The sequence below is a fragment of the Phaenicophaeus curvirostris genome, chromosome 6 (genome assembly GCF_032191515.1).
Source record: "Phaenicophaeus curvirostris isolate KB17595 chromosome 6, BPBGC_Pcur_1.0, whole genome shotgun sequence".
In the NCBI taxonomy this organism is placed as follows: Eukaryota; Metazoa; Chordata; class Aves; order Cuculiformes; family Cuculidae; genus Phaenicophaeus; species Phaenicophaeus curvirostris.
The window spans coordinates 39004961-39019291 of record NC_091397.1 but is presented as its reverse complement, the minus strand read 5'-3'; the positions used below and the strand labels follow the sequence as shown (position 1 = coordinate 39019291).

General features: G+C 37.9%; 1 protein-coding gene across 1 annotated transcript in view; it reads left to right on the top strand.

Annotated features, from left to right (window-relative positions):
- The window catches only part of TBX20 (T-box transcription factor 20), a 34320-nt gene extending 25251 nt beyond the window's left edge, over positions 1–9069 (top strand). The window contains exons 7-8 of the mRNA XM_069859834.1: positions 4044–4153; positions 7217–9069. Coding sequence (XP_069715935.1) covers positions 4044–4153; positions 7217–7557 — 451 coding nt within the window. The 3' untranslated portion in view covers positions 7558–9069. The remainder of the gene's footprint in view (positions 1–4043; positions 4154–7216) is intronic.
- Positions 9070–14331: the final 5262 nt, after the last annotated feature.

Below are 14331 nucleotides of genomic sequence, written 5' to 3'. Positions count from 1 at the left end.
AAGCACCCCTAGCTGGAAGTTTAGTTTTGAAGTCAGTTGCCTGCAAGAACAAGAGTGAAATGTTCAGTCAAGAGGCTAAAAACTGCAGAATGGCAAGATGCTCCCACTGCACCCTAAAACCTTACTAATTGAGAAATTCTTCCAACTCTTCAGTTCCTTCAATTCTTGGTTCAAAATTCACTGTTTTATTTATTGCATAAAGGAGAGAAGTGCCTCATTCATAATAAGCAGAGGTTTATTGAGAGGGTTGGGCTCAAGGTTTACTTCTGTCGGAACACAGATCATTGGGATCAGCCTGAGCTCCTTTTCTGTTACCTCTCCTCACATTTGTCCTGCCTCAGCATCTTCACTGTGGATGTGCTTGCCAATATACGCTTAGTTTCATTCTTTTTGGCACACAGCTCTTTTTGTCAGACAGGTTTAGCCCCTAACTTGCTCTTCTCCAGCCTGTCATCTGCTACTATTATCCAGTTCTACAAATAGCACAGCTTAATCACAGTAATATATTATGCCTATGTGTGTGTTTTTCCTCTCCTCTGGGTATTTACAAGATATCTGTGAGCCGAAGAGCAGTCTAGAAGGCAGAAAATTGTTGGTAGACCACACAAAAGAATTTGACAGAAAAAAGACATCTTTTCTTTATCCAGCTGTCGGCTTGTGTTCTCTCAAAACAAAGTTTATTGCTAATAGAAGAAACTGTGGAGTTCTAAGACACATTAAAAGGTAAGAATTGCTAGGTCCGAGTACTAGATAACAAGTGTCTACTCACGAACTCTGTAACAGAAGTGCAGAAGTTGAGCACTGAGTAACTGGAAGTAACTTTTATTCAGCCAGTTTAGTGTGAATCAGCTCTGAAAAAAACTAAAGGAAAGCTTTACAAATAAATCCACCATACTCTTCACTTGCTAATCTTTTTGTTGAGCAGAATCATAAAATAGCAAATATTGATTTATTGTCCTGTAATTTCTAGATCAACTTCCACAAATCCTTCAAACCACACTAAGATATCTGAAGATGTTGCCTGCAGAACTGTAAAGTCAGTAAACTGTAATGTCTTTCCCTCTTAGTAGTAGTATTGTTATTATAATATACTGGGACTTCAAAAAAATTATTTTCTTGGTCCACTCTACAGAGCACCATATTCTGGATATCCCAAACAGTTCACACTGCCATAAACAGAATTTTCAGGAAAATTTTGAGATTTAAGTCCTTTTGGCCCCAGTTGACAAAAGGATATAATGAAGAACCTGTGTTCCAGATTGCCAGCTTCATATCTGCATTTTGAGCTAGATCTCACAAGCACTTAAATCTTCTTGTTAATGTTCCTTCATATACTTCTACTTTGGATAAAGTCCTAAAGCACCTCTGCCTTTAAAAGATGGAGAAGGTTCACCTTCTCTTTCCAATCTATGTGGGAAACTCCAGGTTTCCATATATAGATGAGCTGCAACCCCTTTCCTTTCCAAGAAGACTTGATCTCTGGGTGATGTTCTCTGAGCATAAAATATTTGTGCACAGTGCAGAGGCTGCCACCCCTTTTCTTTGAAACTCAAAGGGAAGGAAAGATTATGGCTCTTGTAGAGGATGGGGAAGACCCGAGTGCAGATTACAGCTCTTGTTTTTCTAGGCTGAAGAAGCAGTGCTTGGTGGGATAACTCATAGATAACTCTTCACTTCATGAGTGGAGAAAATGCACCACTTCTTGTTTTCCTTTGTTTCCTTTTGCATGCTTAGGTGGTTTCCTACTCAGCCCTTTGTGTTTCATGGGTCTGTTTGGAGGTTTATATGCAGCATGTGTTGCACGTGGAAAAAGGAGTTTCTGCCTGAAGGCTGTGGGGACCAGGTGCCTAAATTTTGGTGTGAGTTTCAATGCTTTGTGCCCATGACATGAATCATGGTCTCAACCACTAAAATGAAAAATTAGTGGGGTGTTGTGATTATAGCTTAAACCACCAACATGATTAGGCAAGATCAGCATATACAGTTTTGAATATTAAATTACAGCTCTGCAAGAGGAACTGCTTTGGTGAAATTAGTTGCTTTCCTTGGTAAAAGTTTCCTCATTAGACCATTCTATCTGACATAAAAACCTTTGCTTCGTGTGTCAATGAATGACAGTAATCTTATAAAACCTTTAGCATACTACCTGCAACATTACAACATTAAAAATAAATGAATAAACCTACCACATAGCTTCCTGGTTCCAAACTTTGCAGATTCAGGGTTCACTAAGAAGTCATCTTGCTTTTTTTCTTTAAAAGAAGACAACTGTACAGAATAATAGAGTTCTCTGTCTAGCATACAAACCCATCTGGAAAGAATTTAGTCTGCAATAATTGAGGGCATTTGATTTAGCTTTAAATCCCTGTAGGTAATTCAAAGGTAAATTTATTGGTGTGAGTTTATCCCCAAACCACCATTGGATCCAATGTTTTAGAGATTAATTTGGCCCACTGCACTAAAACTAGAGCCTGCATTGTTTCTGCTGCATCAGGATATTATTACATTCTGTAATATCTCTTGTTATAAGCAGATCATTACTAGAAACAAAATCAGTAGAGAATATAGACCGTCACCTGAATCACATCTATTTTTCAGACCTTTAAAGATCAGCAAGTCTTTGGTTATGAATATGTTTATAGACTGCTATCTAAATCACTCAGACAATACCAGTCTAATTCCTTATTCTGCTGTTCTGTACTCATCAGAGGTAGTGGTTTTGGCTAAGCAAAATTCCTTGCATCTCACATTCTGCTTCAGAGAAAAAAAAAGTTTCAAGAGGCATTCAGAACATAATGTAAGCAATGCCATCTGTCTTTTTCTTTGTAAAATCTTCTTTGAGATAGCCCCAATATGCCTACTGTCTTCAATCACTTAAAAGGCAGTAATTAAATTATATCATCCTCTATGTAGGAACTGCCATTGCTTTCAGTCCACTTCCAATCCTGACAGAAGTAAATCACTTTGATAAGATCCCCCTTTTATTTATTTTTTTCTGAGGAGACTAGCATAAGTAATGATGCCAGTGATAGACTAAGGACAAAATGACCATAATGGGCTTTCTGTAGGAAAGGAAAACATGTGCCATAGTGATTTATTGTGTTACTTGGAAAATGTTTTTCCTTGGAATTTCTGCAACAACCACACTCTCCAAGTGGAGGGCATTAGCAAGTATGAATGACCAAATGGTAAATGCAGACAAAACCTTTACTGAACAGCAGAGTCAAACACCTATTGCTACCTAGATTTCTTAAATGGGAACAGAAGGTCAAAGCCATTTTGGAAATGTGCCTAGGTTGTATACATCTTTGGTATAATGCCACCTACTTAATGGAAACGTGCTGGGAATGTGTAAGGTTGGGTCCTCCTTGTAAACTACTATGGCTAATCATGCAGATATGCCTTCCTTCTATTTAAAAACTGTTTGAGTGACTTCAGTGCTTTGTGCCACCAGTGGGCTGTGGGCCTGGCAGACACGTCTAACCTCCCAGAATAGACATGGCACGAGATCTGTACTATCTGTAGATTTCCTGCTATGAAACAGCCTCAACTGATGCTGAGAGAACATGGTTAGAGCTGAGCCATTTGTGGACACATCTGTCTCTTGTCCCTGATTTCAGAAAAATGGGAGAGTACCAGTTTGAAAGGAGATGGACCACAGGTATCTCTTTGAACCCAGATTGGTCACTGAGCAATGATAACCCCAGAACTTGCATTTTCAAGTTTATTAAGAGTGCTGGTCTTATATTCCTTGTCTGAGACCACACACAGGAAATATAGTGGGAAGTTCTCTCTACTTTGTCTCCTGAAGAAGCAGTACCACACAGGTAAGAGGTAATCAGCAAGTTAAAATACTGGAGGCCAAGTTTGATGTTTCCAGTACTCTTTGCTATGGGGTAACCTTTTTTCAAGTAATTTAGAGAGTCTGTGTGAGAATGGTGTGATCTGGACAGGGAAAAGGCAGCAAGTTCATTGTGTTTAACCTAATGAATTAGGAGGCTATTTGAGATATTACTGACACAGTATTTTGTTTCCTTTCACAGAGAAAGTGTGGAGAGCCTTATCCAAAAGCATTCCTATGCCCGATCCCCTATTCGAACCTATGGAGGAGAAGACGATCTTGGAGATGACAGCCAGGCAACACAAAGCAGAGGTAGGAAAATGTGTTCACGAGGTAAACTGTGGTGACCTAGTTATACTTGAGAAAAGGAGGACTGTAATCAGTACCGTGTTACTCTGAAGCACTTCTCTGGTGTGACTCTCTGCCATGAAGTCCTATAATGAGAAATAATATTTGTTACCTTACGGCTCTTCTGGACATCTGATATGCCCGTGGCACTGGTGTGGGTGGTGAGTTCAGGATCTTGGCAGCTCTAGAGATGCTTATACAGCCTTTGCCAGCAGAGGAGAACTATCTGCTTCCTCTTCAAGATGGCTGAAAAACAGGCAACTTCATTACTGTGGTACAGAGAACAAGTTAACACTCCTCATCCCCTGGCAGGACTCACTAGCAGAGTCTCAGCATCATTTGTAAAGCACCACGTAGATGTGCCACTTTATGCCTCTCCAGCCTTCTGTGAATAGAGGACTTTGTTCTGACCATCCTCAGCCTGTTTGTGGTTAACCTGCTTCGCCTCTACAGGAAAAAAAGTCCATAGCTCCCTGAAAAAAATTGATGTTTAATTGTTATCCCTTAGTCTCTAAAAGGTGCATTTCCTGCTGTGGCAAATTCACCTTAAATGCTTTATCAAATGATTTGTCTACTTTAGCGGACACAAAAGTAGTATCAAAGCAGAGTTGTTCTGATGATACTCGCTGGACAAATTGCATCTGTCGTAATTTGCCACTGGAAAGAACATAAACTTTTACTTTGCAGGCTGACTTTGTGACCTGCCTGATATGCAACAGCCTCTTCTGCCTTCCGGCTGGCTGTGCCCTTGTGTTGTCCTCTAACTTCATACAGTGTCACTAAGATAAGAGCATTATTTCTGGTCATAAGCTCTTTGGACTTGTGCAGGGAAAACACACTTATTTTTAACCACAAGCTGCTCTTCAGCAAAACGTGATTAGGTGGGCTTGTTCATACATGTCTATTCCAAGAGCAGTTCCTTAGATTACGGAGTTTCTGGAGCAACTCCTCGGCTGGTACAATGCCATCTTTTCACATACTTCTGGGGGATTACCTTGCTTCACATCAGCTTAGATCCTAGGCCAGTCATTGTTGAAGGCAGTGTTAAATTCTTCCCTTGCCAGAAGTGCTCATAGCAAGACACCTCTCTAAGAATTTCATTTTCCCTGGTGTAAGGAAGTAACAAACAAGGTCTGTCACTACTATTTATTTCTAATTTTATCCAGAGCATTCTCATCTCATCTGATTTCAGCTATCTAAAGACAGAAGTGGCTAGCCTTCAGTATTGTAGTCATCACAAGAAGTCTTATTCCAAAGGAATTAACAGATATGAAATATGTAAATCCAATTAAAATTTTTTAACGTGTAATATCCGGATGCCTGTGCTCCAGCATCCACACACAGGATTCATGGTAGCCACCTGGAACAGAGCCAAATGTAAACCTTCTAGGCAGATCCATATTCACATCCCACTTTCCCTGTAGTGCAATAATGCTCACATATCCTCTGATTTGTAAAGAGTTTTGCTCTGATCTGCAAGTATAGTGTTAGCCGTGTATTTTGGCTCTGGATCCTAACTTCCCAGAAGTTAGGATTTGGTTCAAGTCTGTTTCTACTGCTGAACTAACACAGTTTCTCTTTCCTGTTACTGGGCCATTTTACTTGTTTAATTAAGCAGAGGAGGAATTAATCAAGAGTAGCTCTTTTTCTGATTTGAGAATGTATCCCTAAAGAAATGATTTATGATTTTTTTAAATGGTAATTTGCATTTTTTCTTTCTATTGTTGTTTTCTTATAGTTTTCGGTTGGGTCTGTGGCTATGATTGGTTAGTATACATAGTTCGAGTGAGTTTACCTTCACAGATAGATGTCTTAATATTTTTTCTTTTCACAGTTTGGATGAACCTGTCTTCTGGAATCAGACTAGTAACTGTTTTAAAATTTGTTGTCTCAGAATGTTTTGCAATACTGGCTTGAAATTATATTCTGTCAAATATTCATGCCAGTAAATTTGTTTCTTAAAGCAAGAAGCATTTTCTCAATGGACAAAATTGGACAAGAAAGAAAATACAGAAGAGACATGGGTTGAATTATTGTTTGAATAGGAATAAAAATCAAGTTCATGTATAGCAGTTTATTGCATTCCCCATTTCTAGAAATCAGACATCTGATGATGACCAGATGCGTAGAGGAACTGCAGAGGTGAAAGGCAACATTGTCACCACATTATTTGATAATGACCATGTATAATTATTCAAATGAATTATTGTTTCCCAAAAATTTTACTGTCAAAATAAAATATGTAATTAGTTCTACTTGAAAAAAAGAATTCCTTTTTTTTTAATTATTCTGCAATCTTCAGAGAAAAAGTGTTTGAAGAGGTAGAAGATTTTTGAAAAACATTTTTGGAATTTTTCAGGTTAAAAATGTAACGTTTGATCACAAGTTGGTAATTACCCTGAGAACGAGTTTTTAATGTTTGTGTGCATTTCACTTAAAACCCTGCATGTTTTACTATGATTTAGCATTAGTGTTGTTTCTTAGAGAACTGTGCACAGTTGGAAAAATAACAAATGTTTTGACATTTCAGAATTTTTTGTTTCTGTGTTTTGCAAAAAGTCAGGTCATTCAGTGTTGGTTTTGCCAGACTGAAATTTTAGAAAAAAAATTAACCCGTTCTGCTGTGGATCTGATGTAAAAAGCTACAAGCATGTCTTCAAAACAGGGCTGTAGTGCAGTGAGGTTGCATATCAGATACTTCAGTGTTTAGCAGTAGCATTACAAGATTCTTCAGTGTTCAGTACCCAAAATGTCCAGTGTCACAAAGCTGGTTTTAATGTTCAAGCCACTGCAACCAACTTGTTAAAATGGTAATTCACCTGAGATGTAGTGCTAAAGGACAGCAACTGGCAAATGATAATATATAGGAAGATATAAGGAGAGAGGAGTATTTGGGAAGTGTTTCCAATGACAACTTGTTATTAAGATCAGCCTTGCTGTGAAAAACACTTTTTCTCCCTTTCTGCTGTTTTACCAGCTTTGTGTGTTGCAGTGCCAATGCCAGATATTCTTTCTCTTTACTTGCAGGGTCAGCCTTTACAACATCTGATAACCTGTCCCTCAGTTCCTGGGTATCCTCCTCAACCAGTTTTCCTGGATTTCAGCATCCACAGTCTTTGAGTGCCCTGGGTACCAGCAGTGCATCCATAGCTACACCCATTCCTCATCCAATCCAAGGATCTCTGCCTCCGTACAGCCGTCTGGGAATGCCTCTTACACCCTCTGCTATAGCCAGCTCCATGCAAGGTAGTGGCCCCACTTTCCCTTCGTTCCACATGCCTAGGTACCACCATTATTTTCAGCAGGGTCCTTATGCAGCTATCCAGGGACTGCGTCACTCCTCCGCAGTGATGACGCCGTTTGTATGAGTCATGTAAGACAAGACATACACAAGATTTTAAATGTGCAAGTTCGGTATGAAAAATACAAGGGACTTTCCTGAAAGGTCTGTGGCAGAAGCCCTGAACTCGTAAAAAAACAGCTAAGAAAATGCATTATGGATACAGTTTCCTCCATTGAGGAAACACAAGAAGAGAACATGCAGCTTGGAGCTGCTCAGAGATCTATGTGTAATACAGCTGAAATGGATCCTAAAGTTCCCGGGACTTTTGGTCATGTGCAGCTTGTTCCAAAGGTGCATTATACCTAGTGGAAGGAGATTATGTTTGTGCAGCAGTGTACAAATTAATTGTGTATAGATCTTTTTTCATATGCTAGAAGAATTATGAAAAAGGCAATACTCTTACTCATCTTCATCTCTTCTTGTGACTGATGAGCATCTGAATAGAAAAATGTGTTGCTATAACTTCGAGCATGTTTTAGGCTATCTCAGCACACATTTGCTGGGAACAGGACAAAGTGGAGAAGGCCACTGTCCTTTTTAAAAGACTGGCTTATATTCACCAAGAGCAGTATTTCTTAGTTAATACTATAATCTCAAAGAGAATATTATTAACAAGTTGTTCTTTCTTTCTTTGTTTCTTTCACAAAAAACTTATTGGTTCCAAAAAAAGAACTGTGTTACAGGACTGTAACAGTAATGGTGTATTCTGGCCTTCAGTCTAAAAGAGAAGTTGGTCCTGCATCCTAAGAGGAACATTTTAACTGTCAATTTAAAGTATAATGAAGGAAAATGTTGGTCTGGGAAAATCTGTTACTTAAACTTAGGAACCAAAGTTATAAAATCTTTAAATCAATGCTTGTTTATTGCTGTGCTTGCCACTGAGGGCCTGTTTCTAGCTGCAAATGTGTAACAAGCTAACGAAATTTCAGGCTAGATCAGTCCGTGGATTCTATAGATCAAACTATAAGCAATGGACTGGGATAAGATGAATGGCATTGGAGTATCCTTCTACTTGTTGTGATATTTTTGCATTTGCTCATGGCTGTTATACAAAGTCTTTGGCCAGGAATATGAGGGTTTTACTGCCTGCTTTTCCATGTCCCGTTAGAACGGTGGAGTTTCCTTGGTAAACGATCAGTGCAGAACTTCACATGTGATTTTTTTTTTCATTCATATCTGCCTTTTATCAGTTAGTAACTAGGGTTCTCATTCAAAGTACTGTCCACTTTTTCTAGTTATGTTAAGTCTGATTCAACATAGGAACTGCAAAGCTATAAGAAAAAATGACCTCTCTGCAGAGAGCTAGCATAAATCTTTTGCACTGCACAAAAAATATACCAGTGCAGTGCTGGTTTTCTGCATGGCGTGGTCTGGGCTTTCACTGTCAGTAATAAGTCAACACAGACTTTCTGTGTAGAGTTGCATCCAAGTTGCATTTGTGACACATCTACTGATGAAGAAAGAACTAGCAGTCCAGCCTCATCTATCGAAGATCTGTGTAGAGCTGGAAAGCTGGAACACAGAATGGACAACAGGCTTTTTTTGGCACTAATCTCCTCTACCTTTGACCAGTGTATTAGTATTGTATGGCAAGAAGCAGAGTGCAGTACACTCAGATGCCTACCTGCCCATCTCTGTGAAGTGCAGGGCAAGTCACATGCAATCTGAGGCAATTTGCAACTTCTGTGCTCTGTATGGGAATGAAAACAGGTTTTTATTTACGGTTTCTGGGTTCATACCTACTACAATGAGTTCCATAAATTAATAGAATAGGCCAAGCTCTGCAGTATTTAAATGGCTGAGAATCAGACACTGAATTTGACCTGATGTATCCAAATACTAAGCTTTTCTCTAGGGTATCAGATTCACTTGAAAAGTGCATGTTGTATGGTTGTGTCTACTTAGACCCATTTTGGTATAAACCCCCTGTTTTTCAGGAAATGAGATGATATTGGCTCTACAACAACATAACTCTTTAAGTACATATATGATTCCATAGAAATGAGAATTTTGGGAGAGATTTGGAGGCAAATTTTAATCCCGCTCCTTCAGTTGCTTCACTTGTGTTAAGAGTTGCATGAAGGCCCTATGATGACAAGCACTAAAGCCTGTGGGGGAATTCTGTTTCTTTTATCTGTTTTCTTCTGCAGATCCGTTAACTTATCTGGAGCTGCAGGGGATATGGTTAGATTCAGAATTCAAGCCAGTAGCTTTAATGCTGGTGTTTCCATCATGACATGGTTGAGTAAGTAGGCAGCTTTTACACAATTTAAAAAATGAGTTTGGAACATGAAGTAAATTCAGAGAAATAAACTCTTCAATCTCTTCAGCACTGTCACAGTTCCTGTTCTGAAAATGCCAGTATTTGGTATATGGAAATGCTGCTGATACTGTTACAGAGAAAATTCTCCAGGTCCTTCTTGGAGAATGAAACTGCAGGTTAACAGCATTACTTACAAAAATATTAAATGCAAGACAAATGCTTTTCATGATGAAAAATGTGATTTCCATCTGAAAAATATGGCATTAGACTGTCCCTATCTAAAAACTTACGGTCAATTCCTCATCCAGATTCTCTGTGATGAGTTTCATACTCTAAATGACGCGGAACTATCTGTCAAAAGCCACAGCTTGATCTTTCCAGTCAGATCAAGCCTCCCTTGGTGTGCTAATATAGGAACTCTAAAGAAAAGGCTAAAACCCGACTACAACCATCTTTAGCACTGATTTCACAATTGAAAGAAAGTGAAGTAAATTTATAACTGATTGGTTAAAGAGTGAAATTGCTTTTCCTAAAAAAAAAAAATCAAATCTGTATTACTTTCACAATAACTCAGTAATTTATTTAAGGAGTTGCTGTACTGCTGTCAAAATTCTATCAATTTCAAGACAGCACATCAGTTGCTGGTAGATGGTGTAGGAATGCCAAATACAATCTAGAGTATATTTTCCAGTATAATTCACATTTTATATTCCACGAGAAGTGCTCTTCACCTTTCTGAGACCTCTTGGCTGAGCAAAATGGTGCTGGTTTATGTTGCTGGGGTTTGTTGTAAGAAGGGTGGAGAGAATGTGCCCGGATATGCTTTTCAAAGAGAATGATAAGACAGTCCTCCAAAGTGTTACAAGTACTTTGGTGTGTTTTCTAGATTATCCTTTTATCCATAGATAGTCTACAGCCTCAGGTCTTTAGTCTAAATAAAAGCATCCTAAAGACTAACAAAGCTGACTTAGATGCATTTGTCCGATTTCTTTTTTCTTCTAGTTTTGGAGCCCTGAGAGAAGATAGACTTAAAAATCCCTATTTTAAATTTGGCTGTTTGGTTTGCAATATTGCTTTACATGGCCTGAGGCATTGTCAAAGATAAAACTAAAATGTGTGGTACCCTTCTAGGTATAAGCAGAAAAAACCACAAACCATAAACCAAGTGGATAAAGGTCAGAGTTCCTAATGCAAATGCTTCTTTGTGAGTTCAAAGATGGTAAATCATATGATAGTTAACATAACTTGGTAATACAATCTAAAAAATCCAACTGCAAATTTCCTCCCAGAAGGCTTTATCCATGGAGCATGTACTCATAAGATGTTGCCACTTCCAAGATCCAGCAAACACTAATGAACATTTGAAATGAACCTCTTTTTGAACTGAAAACATTTGGGCTGGCAACTTAATTATGTACGGCATCTTCTGTATGCGTGTGTACTGTAGGGAAACAGAAATATCAATAAAAATTATTGCAAACACTTGGGGAGCTTTCCAAAACTGTAAGCTAACATAAATTGTAGTAATTAACAGCGAGATGAGGGGTAAAACCAAAAGTGAGATCAGTGTAATACTTCAGGCTCTTTGAAGTAGTTGTGCCCACAGCGCTTATATTCATCATCTGCAGAGGGATGACATTCACTCACTGCAAGATTAATTTTGTTTTCAGTGAGATATTGTTCTCACTGTTCTTTACAGAGCATTTTCTGCTGCAGGAGATGTGGTTTCTTTACTAACCACTTGCTTGCTTGCCAGAGGATTTTATATATTACTCTGTAATAAACTGTCCTTGCATATATAATCTAGTTTATCAAATGACAACTTCTTTTTCTTTATTTTACCTTTTTAAAAGAAAATTAAGCAGTGATTTAAGTAAACTCTGAAGTAACTTTTTATGATAGTTTAAGGACAAAAAATACAGTTTGCTGTATTTTACCTTTAGCACATTTAAACAATTTTTTTTTTATTGTACCTTCAGAAACATGAGGAAAGATTTGGTTTAAAAATAAGGAAGGTAAAAAACTGGATGTAACCTCTTTAACAGAATGTACCACAGTTCTGTTGTTTGCTGTGTTGACTTTGTTGTTTATAATGCATCGCGTGAGCACATTCACCATGTACTGAAGTGTGCGTTTGTGTGTGTGGGGTGGGGGTAGGGGGAAATCTTTTTATGGAAAAAGAAGTTATGAACATAAACTATGAAGCAACATCTAATGGAAAGTTTCTTTTTAAGTGCAATATATTTATTTCTGCTAGAAGTATAATATCAACATTATGTAATATTTGAAGCATTAAATGTTATTTGTAAACAGCTTAAAATTATATATATATCACAAAAATTGTACAGAAGTGCAAATGTGTGGATATTCAGTTTCTTTCATTAAAATATTGGGTGTTTTGATATATCATTCTTATTTAGCCAAATCTTTCTGCTTCTGTTGTTTTTCCTCCAACCAAGTCACTGAGTGCAGCAGAAACAGGGACAAATTTTTCTGAGAGCATACTAGATCTGGTAGGGCTGCTTGTCTGCAAAAGGTAATCTAAATCTTGGATCCATACAGAGTGATACTTTGTACATAGTTACACAAATTATTTTTTTTCCAAGTACTTTGAATCATATTCACAAAAACTGCTGGCTTTGCCCCTGGAGCCCAAAGAAGTGGCTGAAATATAGGGATCCCAAGGATTCCCAAGATAATAAACAGAGATCTAGGAAACATAGTCTAAGAACAAAATGAAGAGGAAATACATCTGTTTAGTCTGTAGAAGCGAAAATTGTGGAAAGGTAAAGTTTTCAAATACACAAAGAGTGTAAATAAGGAAGGAATAAATTCTCTTCCTTTGCTGCAGGCTTTTATTCAATAGGATTTTATTTCTATTTTAATAGCATATATTAAAGCGACGAAGAGTTACCCAAGACATCTAAAATATTCAAAGAGTGACAGTGAAGCACAGCACTAGATTGCCTGGAGAAGATAAGGAGCAATGTCTGTCACTAGAAATCTTTGAGAACAGGTTGAACATGCATCAGTCAAGAATGATAAGGTAATCTTGACTTGGGACAAACAAATGATGTCTTGAGGTACTTCCAAGCTTTCTATGAGAACCATTCCTTAAAGTAACTTCTGACAAAGTCCTCTTGTTGCTCCACAAGTTTTTGTTAAGACACCTGTAGTTTATCTTGTCCTCAAATTGAGTTCAGCTGCTGGGTCGTTGGCAGCTAGTTCACAAGTTTTGCTGGCTTACAAAGAAACTCCAGGGGCCAGAGAGCCGCAAGGTCCTAATGAGCTGTAGTAGTGTCAGAGGTACTATTGCCTTGATTTGGTTTTGTCTGTGAATGTAAGCAAGGAGGGAACAGCCTAAGGTAATTCAAATCTACTTTTAACTATGTTGAGTTGTACTATGCATTAATGTATTTCTTTTACATTTGGAATATATGAAAATGAGGACAGCTTGCAGAGTTGGTAACCATCTATGTCTTTTGTCTCTGTATTATATTCTTTCATCAACTTGGTAGCAAAACCTACGTACTCTTTCATAGACATTCAATGCTGTGAAAGTCATTTGTTTAACCTTAGGCTAGGGGGCTTTCTTGGTTGCAGGTAAAACTGTGTGCATTGCCACTTTCGCGAATCAGAAATACTGGCTGTATGCTGGTTTAAGATACAGTCATGCCAATGTTCTCACTGAAATCAGTAGGCTTGCTTGCTTAAAGTTAAATCAGTGCTTGTGTATTTCAGTAGTTTTGCAACTGTAAAACACCTTGTGCTTTGTAAATCAAGACCTCTGGGAAAAAAAGTGCACATGCAACAAACACCTGCATAATTGGAGCATTTGTTTGCTACTGTCTAGAGAGAAACTAGGGGATTAAATAAAGTGAAGTTTCTAAAGTACCTCCCAGTAGGGTTGGTCTGAAGAGACTGATGAGTAGTTATGATGACTGTAGGCTGCCTTGCTTTCACATTTAAAAAACAGATTAGTATTTAATCTAGTATTTAATTAGTATTTAGTATTTAAGTTACCTATCTTGGAGATAAGCAGTGCAGAAAACAAATGATTTGGAGAGTGATGTTTTGTGAACTTCCTTTGCAGAAGCTTGATGAATGTACTGATTTAATGGTATGCTAGAGATATGGAGCAATGAATGATATTTTGAATTGCAAGTAAAAAGACTATTTCAAATACACATAAAATATCTAGATTATCCACTATCTGTTCAATATATAAAAACTAACAGTAATCAACAATGATAATTCTAAGAATAAAGAATTAAACTCAGTGGTCTAATGCCCAAGATTTTTATTAAAGTTAGTAATTGATGTCAGGATTGGTCAGTGAGACTCTAGAGCCCTTTGTGGGAACTACAGAAGCTTGATTCTCCATAGTAGTAACCAGAGGGACTAAGAAAAACCTATGGGGATGCCTACCAGACAAGTCTGTCTTCTTTTTTGAAGAGCAGGATGAGAACTTCTCCTAATGCAGAGAGCCTTTAGATAATGCATCACTGCAGCATCTTGGCTCTGTTAATATAAAGT